The sequence below is a fragment of the Asterias rubens genome, chromosome 8 (genome assembly GCF_902459465.1).
Source record: "Asterias rubens chromosome 8, eAstRub1.3, whole genome shotgun sequence".
NCBI lineage: Eukaryota > Metazoa > Echinodermata > Asteroidea > Forcipulatida > Asteriidae > Asterias > Asterias rubens.
In genome coordinates, this window is record NC_047069.1 from 19501278 (window position 1) to 19516497 (window position 15220).

Below are 15220 nucleotides of genomic sequence, written 5' to 3' on the forward strand. Positions count from 1 at the left end.
GAAATTAGAATATCTGTTTCTAAACAAATATGAAATTTCAGACAGAAATATTTCAAGGTATGTTTTCTACTATCATCATCATTAGACCGTGTAAGTTTTATGTGAATCTGTGATCTTCACGATTTTTGTTTCTTACCAATTCTGTAACGTTCCTTTAAGAGTTAAGCAAGAGGTATGAGACACAGTCTTGATACTGGTGTCCCCTGTGTGTTATGTAATGTAGGTAAAAGAACCCAGTACACTTGTCGATTTCTAGGAGAATATGGTTTTCTCTGGATTTTCTGGATGGATGGTTACAGATTGCAGCCGGTAAAGACTTTCTCACACATTGCTGTTTCAGACAGAAATATTTATGAAAATATTTATTACAAACTTGGTAAAAAACACCAGACTTTCAAAAGGTCACTGTTTTTTATTTTATTGACCAATGTTGCACCATCAATATGTTAAAGGGAAGGTTCACGTTTGGTAGTTACTCAAAGTAAATATTAACTTAAAAACTGACTTGGTAACAAGCATTGGGGACCTTTTGATAGTGTAAAAAATTGTGGGGAAATGACTCCCTCTGAAGTAACGTAGTTTTTGAGAAAGAGGTAATATTTCTCACTAACGTCCAACAAGGGTGTTTTTTCTTTCATCATTTCCTCGCAACTTCGATGACCAATTGAGCCCAAATTTTCACAGGTTTGTTATTTTATTGTTATGATGGGGTACACCAAGTGAGAAGACTGGTCTTTGACAATTACCAAACGTGTACCTTCCCTTTAAAGATTATTTATAAACAAAGTCAAAAGTGAAATAGAATAGACAGAGGGAGTTCAGTTACACATTTTATATAAGGTGTAAAAATAGTGCAGTTCAACATTTAGACCAGGCATTTAGTTCAACATTTAGACCAGGCATTTAGTTCAACATTTAGACCAGGCATTTAGTTCAACATTTAGACCAGGTATTGTTGGGCATGTACAATTGTTGTATTTTTAAAAAGTATATATTTTGCACTCGATTGTAAATAGTAAATTAGGTTCAAAATAAGTGTAAATAATAATATTACGTGCTGTGAAAAGTGTATGTGAAAAGATATCTTAATAAAAATGTTTTTGAGATTATTTTGTGTTGATTAAAAAACTTCAACTTAATGAATATTGACAGAAATGTGCCTCTTTATTTTGTCTGTACTTTCTTTTAGCCCCTTCCTTTTATGCTCGTGTTTTTGTACAAGTATGGGAATAGAAAATATTTATGTAGCACTAAAATCTTCCTAAAAGAGGCGCTCAATGTACTTTACAGATAAAGATGTAGAACAAGAAGCCAATAAACATGGATATAAAGTAAAACAAAACTGTAAACACAAACATAATTTCACCCTTTAAAAACATAAAACTATTTAAAGACTTGAAGGGGTGCTAAGATAATATATAAGAAGAACCATTTTTAAACCAAACATGCTTCATCATCATGGCATGCAAATAATGCCAAATAAAATTAGTATAACACACTTTTGCAATCAATTTTTTCTCAGTGATATAACTGTTAAGGATTAAGTATAGTGTTTCTGTCTTGGCGATGGCCTTGGGCATATTTTATTGAAATGATTTGACTTCAAGTAGTAGGTTTATTGCTAGTTTTATCATACAGCAAGGGTTTTATGCTCATTGACTATCAATGACGGTCATTGACGAACAACATACATTTAGTCCTAATTTGTGTATGGCCGTGTCCGAAACGGCGACTTCGGCTACAGCTACGGCTAGATCGCGCGCGTCTGCCTATTCTTCAACACTGGTAGACGCGCTGATCTAGACGTAGCTGTAGCCGAAGTCGTCGTTTCGGACACGGCCTATGACTCGAACTTGGTGCTAATTTCAGTCTAGTCTGGTGTGGGCATGGTGCTGTGGTGTCTAGACGTCTACGTACGCTGTAGTATCGGTAGTAGTATCATGCATGCAGCAGGACCAGACAACAGCAGGACCAGACAAGTGAGGTTCGAATATTAAAATGTCGTTTTATTTGTAGTAAAAAATTATCTTCAGATCAAGTAAGACTGAAACTCTGAAACCAATTACATGAATTATTTGTACTGTGATTTTTAAGGGGCTTTGGACTTGGTTGGGGTTTGCCATTGTTTATACAAATTTATGCCACATCAATCAGACACTGCTGGAGAGTATAAAGTGGACTGTAAAAGGGGCGGGGTTTGGGTCTGGGGGGGGGAGGCGGGGTCTTGTTCGGGTTGTCGTACTTGAGTCCTCGCACTGCATGCAGAAGAGTGAGAGTTGTCTGCTTTTGAAAACTTTCCATATCCTGCCACCAACGTTTTCACTACTTTTTACACAGAAAAAAGGGATCATGACATTAATTTGACTAAGTTAAAAAGGCCTAGATCATTTTATTTCATTATATTTATAAAATAAAAAATGAAATAGTGGTGGCAGGGTACGGAAACATTTCCATTGCTTTTACTCAATGAGGTTTCCTTTTTCTAATGAAAAAATTGAGTGAGAAAGTGGTGTCACTTCTAGCCTTGCTCGAGGCAGTCGAAGTATTCACTCCGAAAAAAGACCGCCGCTGTATAAAAACCCACCCGTATTCACTGTGCGTAACATCGCACGACACGATGCCCCCGTACACTATCCGCATGCGTCAGCCGTCAGGCCGAAAGCCTTGTAGGGTCTGTGTTGAAGCCACTGACCTCATTACTAATACTATCATAAGCGAAGAGTTCCCATGGTCAGCTCATTACCATAATGCCCACGAAAGACAAGACATGTTTACATCACACACCACCACCACGGACGCTCAGCGAGCATGATAGGGTCCAAAGGTCGTGATAAGGGAAGTGCATGATTGGACGTCAAAATGAATAATTCATTTGCCTCACATCCTGTGTTGTCTGATATAGGTCTGACGAAAGGTATACATATTCATGGACTGCATACTAGCATATCCGAGAGCCCCCCCATTTTTTTCCACAAGTGGAAATTTTTTCATGAAACACATTAAACCCGGAAGTTACAGACCCGACAAGGCTGTCGGCCTGACGGCCTCCGCATGCGGTTAGTGGTACGAGTGCGGATAACTTGTGTGCACAGTAGTAGTACGATGTGACGGTGTGTATACGGGTGGGCCATGCGGTGTGATCGCACGCACCACGCACAGGGTATATGGGTGGGTTTACAGCGGCGTCTTTTCGGAGCGAATAATGCGACTGCCTTGAGCAACGCTATGTCACTTCCAGGATACGGAAAGTTTTCCCTTTTTTTTAATGCAAACAACAGAAAATGGCCTGACACTTCGACCCCAGCACTAGCAATTTTTTTTAGTCTGTCTTTAAGGCGCATGTAAGAAAATCTTTCAAATTATGTTATCTTAGTTCAGTGTTTTGTTTGCGCCCTTCGTCTATTTGTTTTTTAAGTGCCTACTTAAATTTCTTTTATGTGCATTGATTGAAATATTTGTTTAAATACTTTTTAAATATTTTTGTTCTCGACTCTACTGTGGACCTTTGGTATGTAATTGTTATTCTTTGTCTCAATGCAAAGACATGTCTTTAGGGACCATTGCCAAGCTCTGCTTCTAAAATGGATCCCTCTGCAGTGTCAAAATTATTTTCATCTTGATATATCTTAGCTGTATTGTATTCTTTAAACTGAAAGCTCTGGAGTGATAATGTTTGATACTGTAGGAAATAAATGAACCTTAAACTTTGAATCTTCTTGGATACAGAATAAACTGTGTGTGTGCTAAGTTTGAAGTCTACCGCATCTGGTTCGACTGACTTTGTAGTTCCACCATGCCGAAGAAAAAGACCGGAGCTAGGAGAAAGGCAGAGAAGCAGAAAGAGCGACAGCGTGAAATAAGACTGGCTGGAGAGAATCGGCAGATCGTTCAGTGGGCATGTAATTATACAATGGTATGGAGAATTAACAAGTCTTAATAAACCATAATTGCGATATAATCGTAGTAGCCCCATAGTGTCATTGGACTGTTTAACGATGAAACAACTTGAACAAAGACTATATTATTTTATTTACTCATTTTCCTTGGAGGTTCTATGTAAATTTGCTGTTAATAAAAATAGCAATTTCAATACTTACCCCCAAAATTATATGTTTTCACGATGGAAAACTGTTTTACTCATTTCTCAAAAGCTGTTGCATTTCAAACAGAATTATATGAAGGGAAGTTTCAACCATGACCATCTTTATACCATCTGTGAAAAGTTATATTTCATTCTTTTCAATATTGTACACAAGATAAATGCTTTAAAGATAAATACTTCAAATTTCTTTTTCTTCTTAATCAGACGAATTAACTCTTTTTTTTTCTCATTTTCCTCACTTTCAGGAGTGTGACAAATGCAAAAGGTAAATATTATCCGTCTTTGTAGAACTAAATTAAAGCATACAAAATGTTTACCAAACATAAAAGACAATGGACACTATTGGTAAACTGTCAAAGACCAGTCTGCTCACTTGGTGTATCTCAACATATGCATAAAATAACAAACCTGTGAAAATTTTAGCTCAATTGGTCGTCAAAGTTGCGAGAATAAAGAAAGAAAAAACACCATGGTCTCGAAATCAAATTTGTGGAAAATAACTTATTTCTCGAAAACTTCATTACTTCAGAGGGAGCCGTTTCTCACAGTGTGTTATACTATCAACCTCTCCCTATTTCTCGTTATCAAGTAAGGTTTTATGCTAATAATAATTTTTAAGTTGAAAAAGTTCAGGGCAGACATTACACCAAAACTAATATATTTTTTTTGTTTTTATATTTGTAACTTTGCTTTTTGAAAAATACATAATTTAGTGAGATTCTAGGTAACACCGTGTACGTGAAAAGTAATTTTTCTTTGGCTCTGGAAAAACCCCATTATGCTACGTGCTGTATTTAAGTTTTCTAGTTTATGTTCTTGATGATGCAAAGGCATGAAAATTGAATTTTTCACAGCCCGCTGGCACACCATTTAATTTGTTCTCTTTGACATTTTCTAATCATGTGTTAATTCTTTGTATTTCCTTGAGTACAGGAGACAAAAGAACAGAGCATTTTGCTACTTTTGTGGCTCGGTGCAGAAGCTACCAGTCTGTGGTCATTGTGGTGAGAATCCTGGCATTTTTGTTCTGTTCATTGTTGTTTTGTTCATGGTTAAAGACAGTGGACACCTATTGGTAATTACTCAAAATAATTATTACCATAAAACCTGGTAATGAGTAATGGGGAGCTGTTGATAGTATAAAACATTAGAAGAAACGGCTCCCTCTGAAGTAACGTAGTTTTCAAGAAAGAGGTTATTTTCCACGAATTTGATTTAGAGACCTCAGATTGAGAATTTGAGGTCTCGAAATCAAGCATCTGAAAGCACACAACTTCGTGTGACAAGGGTGTTTTTTCTTCCATTATTATCTGGCAAATTTGACGACCGCTTGAGCTTAAACTTTTAAAGGTTTGTTATGTCATGCATAAATTGAGAAACACCAACTGTGAAGACTAGTCTTTGACAATTACCAATAGTGTCCACTGTCTTTAAGTCAATGATGGGTCTTCTTTTGATTTCAGTAAGGGCACTGTTTAAGCTTCTGATTATGTCATATGTTGTTTTTGTTGTTTGTTTCTGTTGTTTGATGATCTTCCCAACAACAAGATTTGGCAAAGCTTACACAAGGGGATATAAACACTAATAGGCAACAAGCAATCTCTCTCATACAAACTTTGGTTTATTGTCTATGATTATAAGTTGTACAGATCAAGAAACTGTGATTTAGCAAATATACAACAATACAAATTCTAGTCATTGTGAGATCAGCTATTGACATGGCCTGATTCAAACCCACAAACTTGTGATTGCAAGTCTTGCAGTCTAACCCCTAATAGGCAAGGGTATCAGGGTTTATGCATAAATGCATTCAACTCATAACTATATGTGCATTAAAGGGTCTATGTACTTTTTGTAGGACAAAAAAACACAATGTCCACAGATTTACACTAAACTTATGCAGTTTGAAGATAATGATGTTAGAAAGCTTCCCTAAAAATATGAGAAATGAGCAAAACAATGTAATGAAAATAATTTTGGTCTCGGTAATCGTGAGACGAAAATTATTATAGTATGTAAAAACATATTTTCATGACATTGTTTTACTCATTTCTCTAAAACTACAGCACCTCATCAAGTAATATTTATAGGGAAGCTTTCTACTATCATTATCTTCAAACGGTGTAAGTTTAATGTAAGTCTGTGGACATTGTGTTTTGTGTTACAAAAAGTACCCAAATCCTTCAACAACAATATCATTAGGATGGAAAACTGAAAGTGGTTTAATATTTAAAGTACAAAGTTTAAAGTTTATCCGTACATTCTCAAAGTATTAAAAAACAAAAGTTTCACAACAATTTAAAAATGTTTTTACTTTTGAATTTTGAATTTGTCCCCGTCTTTGTTTCGATTTGTTGAATAGGGAAACTAAAATGCATGCAGAAAAGTGGAGATTGTGTGGTGAAGCATCCTGGACAGTACACTACAGGTATGAGCATGGTGGTAAGTAATTTCTGCTCTACCGGCCAGGCTTCCAATTGATGATACCCAACCAGGCCTGATACTTCACGGAGGCAACAAAGGCAATTGCCTCCGTGTCCCCTGGTCATTGCCTTGGTGCCCTTGAAATGCTCCAGTACAAATTTGCAATTTCATCATAGGGTGTCCTTTACCAAGAAGAAAATGCCTTGGTGCCCTTGCCCTTTCAAAAACGAAGCATACAGCCCTGCCCAACCCTACATTCGTATGGACTGTGAAAGGGGTAACCCTGTTTCAGCCCTAGGAGTAGGTGGCAAGTGCCTCTGGAAAAAAATAATTGTAGCCCACACCTTGAAGTGACCTTCAGGCCATGTGTGTCTGGCTACTTGCATAAGAAAAAAATATCCTTATAAATTAACAAGCTGCAGCAATTGAAAGTACATGTAACATTACAGAATTGGTTTTCGCTAACAAAACAGTTGCTGGCAGTGAAGCACTTTATGTAATCCACCATATACATAAACTGACAAACCTGTAGAAGTTTGAGATCATTCGGACATCTGGATCACCAGAAAATAGAGAAAAAAACAATTACACATTTTGCATGCATTGATGCATATAAAAAAAATAAATAAACCACTCACTGAGCAATCTCCAAACGTGAATTTAGATTATTTACTTCTCATCAAATATGACATTGCAACAGAAATATTTCTAGGGATGTTTTTTGCTATCATCATCATGGTGTAATATAAGTTTTATGTAAATCTGTGATCTTCACAATTTTTTTTTCGTACCAATTCTGTAACGTTCCATTAACCTGTATAAATTTCTACATTTCCAAGGAGTCTTTAGGCCTGGAATTTCATCTTGTAGAGGGCAAGGCCATTTTCATTTTGCAGAGGGGACTTCCACTGCAAAAACTTACCATCTCTGGGGAACTTGAGGTCTTGCCCTTTTCTTTTTAAATTGACTAGCCAGTGGGACCAGTCAGCTTGTCATTTTACAAGTATGCCCAGCATTTTCATCAGTCCATATTTCACATTAAATAGGGATGCCGTCAACACAGAACTAGCCGGCTGGAAAACTTGAAGAGATTTTTGACTAGTCCTCTGTGTTTTAACTAGCATATGGCCAGGGGATAGCTGTTCAGAGAGAAGGCTTAATTTTTGAAGGGGCACCGAGGCCAAGACCAGGGGCGAGTTTCATCGAGCTGCTCAAGCAGATAATGTTTCTTTAAAATTCTGTGCTTAGCAGAAATGAGCAGGATACCAGGCACAAATTGTGTACATGGAACATGGTATTTTGACCGGTAACCTTATTCTGGGAAGCGTATATTGTTGTGCTAAGCTGCTTTTTGTGCTTAAAAGCAGCTCTGTAAAATTGTGCCCAGGGCAAGAAGCCAATTTGAGAAATGTTTATTACAATACTATGACACTGTGAGGTTTGGGTAAATATGTCGGTATATAATACCCAAACCAAACACTGCACTCCTACAGAGTCCACCATATCTCAAAAAGGCTAATGAGGGGATATTGTATCCATGGCCTCCAGTTAATTCTAGGAGCCTTCTGTAATTTTGTCTGAACGTACTTTACAGGGAGCCATATGTGACTTTTGTGAAGCCTTCATCTGTCATGGCAGGAAGTGTTTGACAACTCATGCGTGTGAGTGTCCTCTCATGGATCTGGAATGTAAGGAGTGCCAACGAGGAGTATGGGATCATGGTAAGTCCATTTCCCCTACTTGAATTGATAACTCCTCATTCACTACCACCCTATGACGTCCTATACCATTCTCACCGTCTCACCACTATGCACCACCCCACTTCTCCCCAACATCCTTACTTTCTCTCCTACCAGCTCAATGCCTCCCCAATTACCCCTACCTTTTCCCCATCACCTCCCTTTAAAGGCAGTGGACACTATTGGTAATTACTCAAAATAATTATTACCATAAAACCTTACTTGGTGACGAGTAATGGAGAGAGGTTGATGGTTTAAAACATTGTGAGAAACGGCTCCCTCTGAAGTGACATAGTTTTTCGAGAAAGAAGTAATTTTCCACGAATTTGATTTCGAGACCTCACATTTAGAATTTGAGGTCTCGAAATCAACCATCTGAACGCACACAACTTTGTGTGACAAAGTTGTTTTTTCTTTCATTTTTGTCTCGCAACTTCGAGCACCAATTGAGCTCAAGTTTTAACAGGTTTGTTATTTTATGCATATGTTGAGATACACCTAGTGAGAAGACTGGTCTTTGACAATTACTAGTGTCCAGTGTCTTAAACACACAACCAGATTTTAGACAGGATTTGGTAAAAGGGTGTCCGAATTTGCTGGAAATTTAAAAACAGGGTGTCCAAATTTAAACGGGGGCTACAGGATAATCTCAATATTTTAATTACTACCTTTTTTTGGCCAAATAGACATCGTAGATACTGGTTTATAACCATTTTACGCTTAATATTTGCATTTAGTAATAAATAGTTTAAGTCAAAAATGCACCTCTTCGCGCAGCTTTTTCAGTCGAGAGTCAAAAACTGCTTATCTATGATAATGATATGCAATGACCCCTTGAAGTCATTGGCGCAATTTCCCAATAGGGTTTGTGCACAGTTCTCCGGCTTTGGCCAGTTGAGGGCGCTCTTTTCCATACCGTATAGCGCCGATGATCACACAATTCCTTTGTCGAGCGTGTTTGTTTCACCTCGCGTTTTTCAGAATTTTGGCTTTGAGTGTTTCGGAGAAAAAAACATTTTTACCATGTTTTAACGTAAGGTATAGTTTTTTTCTTGTTTCGTATGGACCCCATCTACTGGGAAAATGTAATAACTATATATTTCAGAGCATGCTGTTGCCCCACTTTATAATAGAGTGTCCAAAATGCACCCAGACACCCTCTGGTTAACACTGCCACCTGACCGCCCTCTCTCCTCTACCTTTTTCCTACCCCCTTATTTACCGAACAACCCTACCACCCTCATCTTCTCACCACCTTCCACATCACCTCCAGTCTTCCCTTCTACCCTCACCTTCTCTCCTAGCAGCCCCAACTGCCTCCCCACTAACCTCTAACCTTTTCCCCATCATCTCCTTTACCACCCAACCATCCTTAACTCCCCAAAACCTTCCATAAAGCACCAACTTCCTTCCCTTCCAGCCCCTTGTTCCTCCCCTCCACCTTATCACATTCCATTCATAGATTTCACCTATATCAATCATCTGAAACTTATTAAACCTCAGAACCTTTTTGACTATTTCCCATTCTCACATTCTCCAGGTGGCCGTGTGTTCATGTGCTCTTTTTGTAATAGTGCATTATGTGAAGATGACCAGTTTGAGCATCAAGCCATGTGCCAACAGCTGGAGTCAGAATCGTTCAAATGTAGGTATCCTTCAAATATAGTCAGCCAAATTTATTCTTCATTATTTTTCATCAGCCATTATACTTCCAAATCATTCAATATTCTCTGTGTCGAAACAAAGGATTCATAACGACTGAGGGCTTGACAGCCCATCCATGGCAAAACAGCCTAACTCGAAAAACGACATTTTGAGAAAAGCAAGAACAGGGATAAACTGTCATTAAATAAGGGAATAAAAGGGTAGCAACAAGTTCTTTAACAGCCGTATAAAACAGGCATGGTCGTTGCCGTGTGATAAAGCCCGACCCGAAGGCGAGGGCCTTTATCGCACGGCAACGACCCTGCAAGGTTTTAAACGGCCGTTTAAGAATGAGTCACTACTCTTTTATTCCCATTCATAAATGCCTTTTTGGTTAAAAGGCGTGATAAAGTAAGAAACTGTGTAAAACTTATCCGTTTTCGACGTGCTTGAGCTCTGTACGTCCGTGTGTTGCGCTGTTATGACTCCTTTGAGATGCCTTTTTCAGACAGTTTCTGGATTCGTTCAGGTGCGTATAGTCTGGTGTTTTCCTTTCACACACAGGGCGGCCAAATCACTGACAGCACCCGCATCGCCCGTAACAAGAAACGTCTTGCACTAAGACTAATCGGTTATAAACGGAGTCCAGCTGGTCATTATCAACCGTTTAAACACCCCCACGTGACACGCTCTCCACCAATAGGAATAGCGAAACTGTCTGAGATATTTATGAATGGGATGAAATTGTACAATAAGGCTAAGATGTTATTCACATCCATACATTTCATGCCTTTAAACTTTGAAATGGAAAAAAAAGGACCTTTATTGACCCAGAAATGTTTTTTAATCTGTTAAATCATGGATTTCTCCAGGTTCTCCCATTGTTTAGCTTTTTTTTCCGTAACGACCCCATTGGTTTTATACACAAAAAGCGGACAGAGACATTCTCTCTCTGTCAAAACACCCAAATATCTTTGTTTAGAATCCTTGATTTCAATAGGTAGACATCCTCCCCTACTGTAATGAGGAACCATGAAACACATTCCTTACTTTAAATGCGTTTATCTTTGCTTTATTGCAGGTGCTTCGTGTAACAGGTTAGGACAGTATTCCTGTCTCAGATGTAAGGTAAATATCTTTCATGATCTATATTGACCGACAGTCCCCAACCGATTAACTTCAAAATAATTACCCTGGTTTTCAAATGTATCCAACCGAATTGATGTGTTTTGCTTATCCTGTTTATATTCCTCTTTTTGCTTTTGTGTTTATCACTGTGTTTCTTTCTCCACTAAATTATTATAAATATTTGAAAATGAATGACATTTATTTGTTGGTGCACTTCATGCTTATTAGAATATGAGATGGTGTCTCCACATTAGCACTTCATACTAATGCTCTAAATAAATAAAAGCTCAATATGATGACAATACACAAGAACCTGGTTCTCAGACATGTCAAATTTCACAGATGGTGACATGGACATGTGTTAGTGTTTTGGTTATATGCGTATACTGCACTACTGCGATCTGGCCCTCAATTGCGTGAGAGATGCAAAGTTTTGTCCAACATCCAGTGCAAAAGTGCAAAGGTGACTCGTGTGTGGAGCGCTATTGCAGATCAGTGTTGAGTTTTGGCTGAATAGATTGCAAATGTTTTGGCTGAAAAGATTAAGTTATAGAATATTTTGGAAGAACTTTTGCAGAATATTTAGCTGTTGTAGCAAAGAGTATCGACTTTCAATTGTACCGCTTTGACCTATAAAAATAGACTTCCCTTTTAACTGCTCTTTTGCAGATAGTTTCTTTTTGTATTCCATATTTGTTAGCATGGCATGGCGAGGATGATCTGTGGTTTCAGTAAAATTAATTTTCCGGTAATTTAATGTTTTCTCCCTAGATTTGTTATTGCGATGATCACGTCAGACGGAAAGGATTCAAGTACAATAGAGATGACGCAATGCCGTGCCCAAAGTGTGGCTTTGATACCAAAGAAACCAAGGATCTTAGCATGTCAAGTAAGTACATAAAAAATAGTATTAGAGAGGTTTCGCAGAATCGCGGATACGTATACGCATACAGATATCGAACCGTACGTGTTCGCGTCAAGTGAGCTGTGTAAAATTCTAACGAATACCCTCAACTTGAAGCTCAAGAGGGCGCTATTAACCAAATGGCTGCACCCATGGAAAATCGCCATTTCTCTTTTTCTGAAGCATGGTGGTTAACAAATGTCCAACTTCATCCATGTATGATTCCTCTAATAGACATGGTGAAAACCTGGTACATTAAAAAATAACAATCCGCTACAAACACATGAACAAAATATACTCGTTGTTTACTTACGTGTATGGCGACAGATTCACGTTTTGAGCGACTATTCTAACTTGTGTACAATGGTTATATGTCACATGGACCTCAAAAAGTGATGACGTATTAAAACATATCCGTTCACGTAAGAGTATCGCTGACTCTGCGAAACATCTCTACTAGCTGTTTCAAAACTGCTTTTACCAACCAAAAGGACCTCTGGTATGAGTGCAAACAAATAGTTTGTAGCAATTTTTTTCTTCTTTTCGTTTACAGCAAGGAAAGTTGACTTTGGTCGTCATGCCAACGATGGAGAAGAGAGAAGTTACGGCTTTGGGTACACCAATGATGATGATGATGGTGAATATGCCAGCAATGGTGAGTTTGTTTGTTTGTTTGTTTGTTTGTTAGTTTGTTTGTTTAGATGATCTTCCAATGAAGGGAACTCGACAAACTCCCACCAGGGGATATAAACGCACAGCTGGCAACAGGCAATCTCTCTCGTAGAAAACATTGGTTTAACGTCTATGATTATGAACTACACAAATCAAGAAATTGTGATTCAGTAACAAGACAATGATACTTATTCTAGTAGTCGTTGTGAAATCAGCGGTTACCAGTTTATATCATACCAGCTAACAAGTTTTTTAAAATATATTCTTGGGTTGCGTAGAGCAGGACTGGAACATGCGACCTCTGAATTAACGTGCCAGCGCTCTACAAACTGAGATATTTAGCCTTAATTTTGACAGTCTCCCTATTTTGTCAATATCTTCGATTGTTGAACTTCTCTCTTAAAGAGCCACAACAAAATTGTCTTTCGTAAGAGGCTATGAGGAAAATGTCAATTTGTATTGGAACTTTGCAAAGGGCATATACCACAGCAATTGTCATGGGTGCTGTGGGTTATTTTCGAGGTCTGTGAATTCATTCAGAAAACGTAAAGAAGTCATCAGAAAGAGTTCGCACTATATTTGATTGAAAAAATATTAAATTTGATAAAGTCACGCTTGAGGTGGATATTGTTCAACAAATTTCACATTGTCTACAGACCATGTGAACTTTGTTTACAATAAGTGTGACCTTGTGCACTCTTTGGCTAGTCTGGCAGGCAAGATACTGCACTGGTCATATGAGAAAGTTAGCATTTTGTGTCATAATTTCCACATCAATCCAAGAGTTATAATAGTAAAAGCTGGACAAGTTTTGAGATGTGCCCCCTTTCATCATATCAAAAGTTGATAAGAATTAGACAGTGCAATCTCAATAAAATATAATATTTTATGTTTTCTTCCATTAGGCTGTGTACAAATCGTGCCTGCGGGAAGTCCAGGCTTGGTGGCTCTTGTGATGTCACAGGTCACATCGTCTTTAAATCCATAATTTTCTTGTTTGTTACCAGACTGTGGTTTCTATGGAGGAGGAGCAGCCGGAGGATCGTACTACGACGATGATGACGACGACGATGAAGAAGATGAAGATGAAGAAGAAGATGAAGGTGGAATTGCTACCCATCTTGCTTCTCTAGATATAGGAACCACCTATGCCTCGGCAAAGGGCAGTGACTTCACTTAAGGTATTACAACAAATAGCATTTGGGTTTCGATGGTCAAGACTATGATGGAATTTATGTTTGAGTAAGAAACTAGCCGTTAATTTCACCAAACTCTTCCTAACTTAGGATTAATCTTAGGACTTAGGACGTGTCCAAAGTTGTAGGACGCATTGAACCCATCCTAAGTTTGGACAGGTTAATCGTCCTAACTTGAGATAGGATTAATCCTAGCGTTTCGTGAAATCGACTGCAGGGAAACTTACTGTTTATGCCCATTGACAGATTACCAGTTGAACACAGCAAAGCTATTTTTAAAACAGCAATTTATTTTTCAAATTTCAATTTCTTCCTTTTTTTAGACCGAGTTTTGTGGTTCAAAATAAAAAACTGGAAATAACTTGAAAATACCCAACTGTCCAAGATTTTCAGTTTCATTCCAATGTAAAAGTTGTTTGTTTTGGCCAGGAAAGGCCATTGAAAACTACTGCATGTTGGAGACCTTTGATCTAAAATATTAGGTTCGTAGGATTGCTTAGTCAAAATAATTTCGAAATAAAAGCAGGAGCAGTTTTTACGCACTGTGATCAGTCAAGCGGATATGGGTTAAAAAATATTATAGGTTTTTCCAATTTACGTGTTAACAGGGTTTACTGTAAGGAACTCAGTTACTTGTAGAAATGCATTTTTTAACATAAGTGTTAAAATGCCAGTTGCATTTTAATTGACAAGTTGAACTGAAAATTTAATGCAAAGGAAGTAAATTTTCCAATGCTAAATTCCTAAATAAATTTTTAAAAACTTACTCGGATAAACACTTGTTTATTTTTTGTTAACTTTTATTCTATAGTTAAAGTCATATCAGTTTTACAAACACCCAATGTGCATATTGTATTAATATACACTGTCAAATAACCAAAACTATGTTCTTAAAAATGAATTCATATACAAAAATCTATTATTTGTAAGTATCAATGAAGACCATTAAATAAAATACTTTAAAACCGAACACACTTTTTTATATACAATCTGTGTCAATCTATTTGAGGACTAACCAACTTTGGCAATTTTAATTAAATTTTGTTTAAATATATACCTGAAACTGACCACAGAACTAACTGAAATCAGTTGGAAACAAAAGTGATACAACCTTTAGGAAAAACAAGCATGATTTTATAGTTGGTTCAGATACTTGTAGCAAAGCACTAGTGACCAATGTCATTAAGCTGTTAAGCAGAAATACTGCTTTAGCAAGCTAAGCCAAAAAATGAGTGGGGCACCAATTGCAACAATACTAACTGTGTGGAATTTTGGCTGGTAACCAGTTTCTGTTAAGCAAGACTTGTCTGTGATCGGCAAGTTTTTATGCTCCAGGCCTAGATTGTCAAGGAGGCCATGGGGCCGTTGCCCTGGTCTTGGCCTTGGTGCCCCTTCAAAAGTTTCCCATAGA

At 37.7% G+C, this 15220-nt stretch overlaps 1 protein-coding gene across 2 annotated transcripts; it reads left to right on the top strand.

Annotated features, from left to right (window-relative positions):
* Positions 1 to 1898: 1898 nt before the first annotated feature.
* Positions 1899 to 13946, top strand: LOC117293855 (zinc finger protein 330 homolog). 2 transcript variants are annotated; one of them, XM_033776320.1, is made up of 11 exons: positions 1899 to 1984; positions 3727 to 3913; positions 4348 to 4367; positions 5036 to 5106; positions 6465 to 6544; positions 8121 to 8247; positions 9806 to 9910; positions 10991 to 11037; positions 11809 to 11926; positions 12495 to 12596; positions 13621 to 13946. In XM_033776320.1, the coding sequence occupies exons 2-11, from the start codon at positions 3794 to 3796 to the stop codon at positions 13791 to 13793; spliced, it is 963 nt and encodes a 320-aa protein (XP_033632211.1). In that variant the 5' UTR covers positions 1899 to 1984; positions 3727 to 3793; the 3' UTR covers positions 13794 to 13946. The 2 variants fall into 2 exon arrangements, with proteins under 2 accessions (XP_033632211.1, XP_033632212.1); XM_033776321.1 differs by having other exon boundaries at positions 1944 to 1979.
* Positions 13947 to 15220: the final 1274 nt, after the last annotated feature.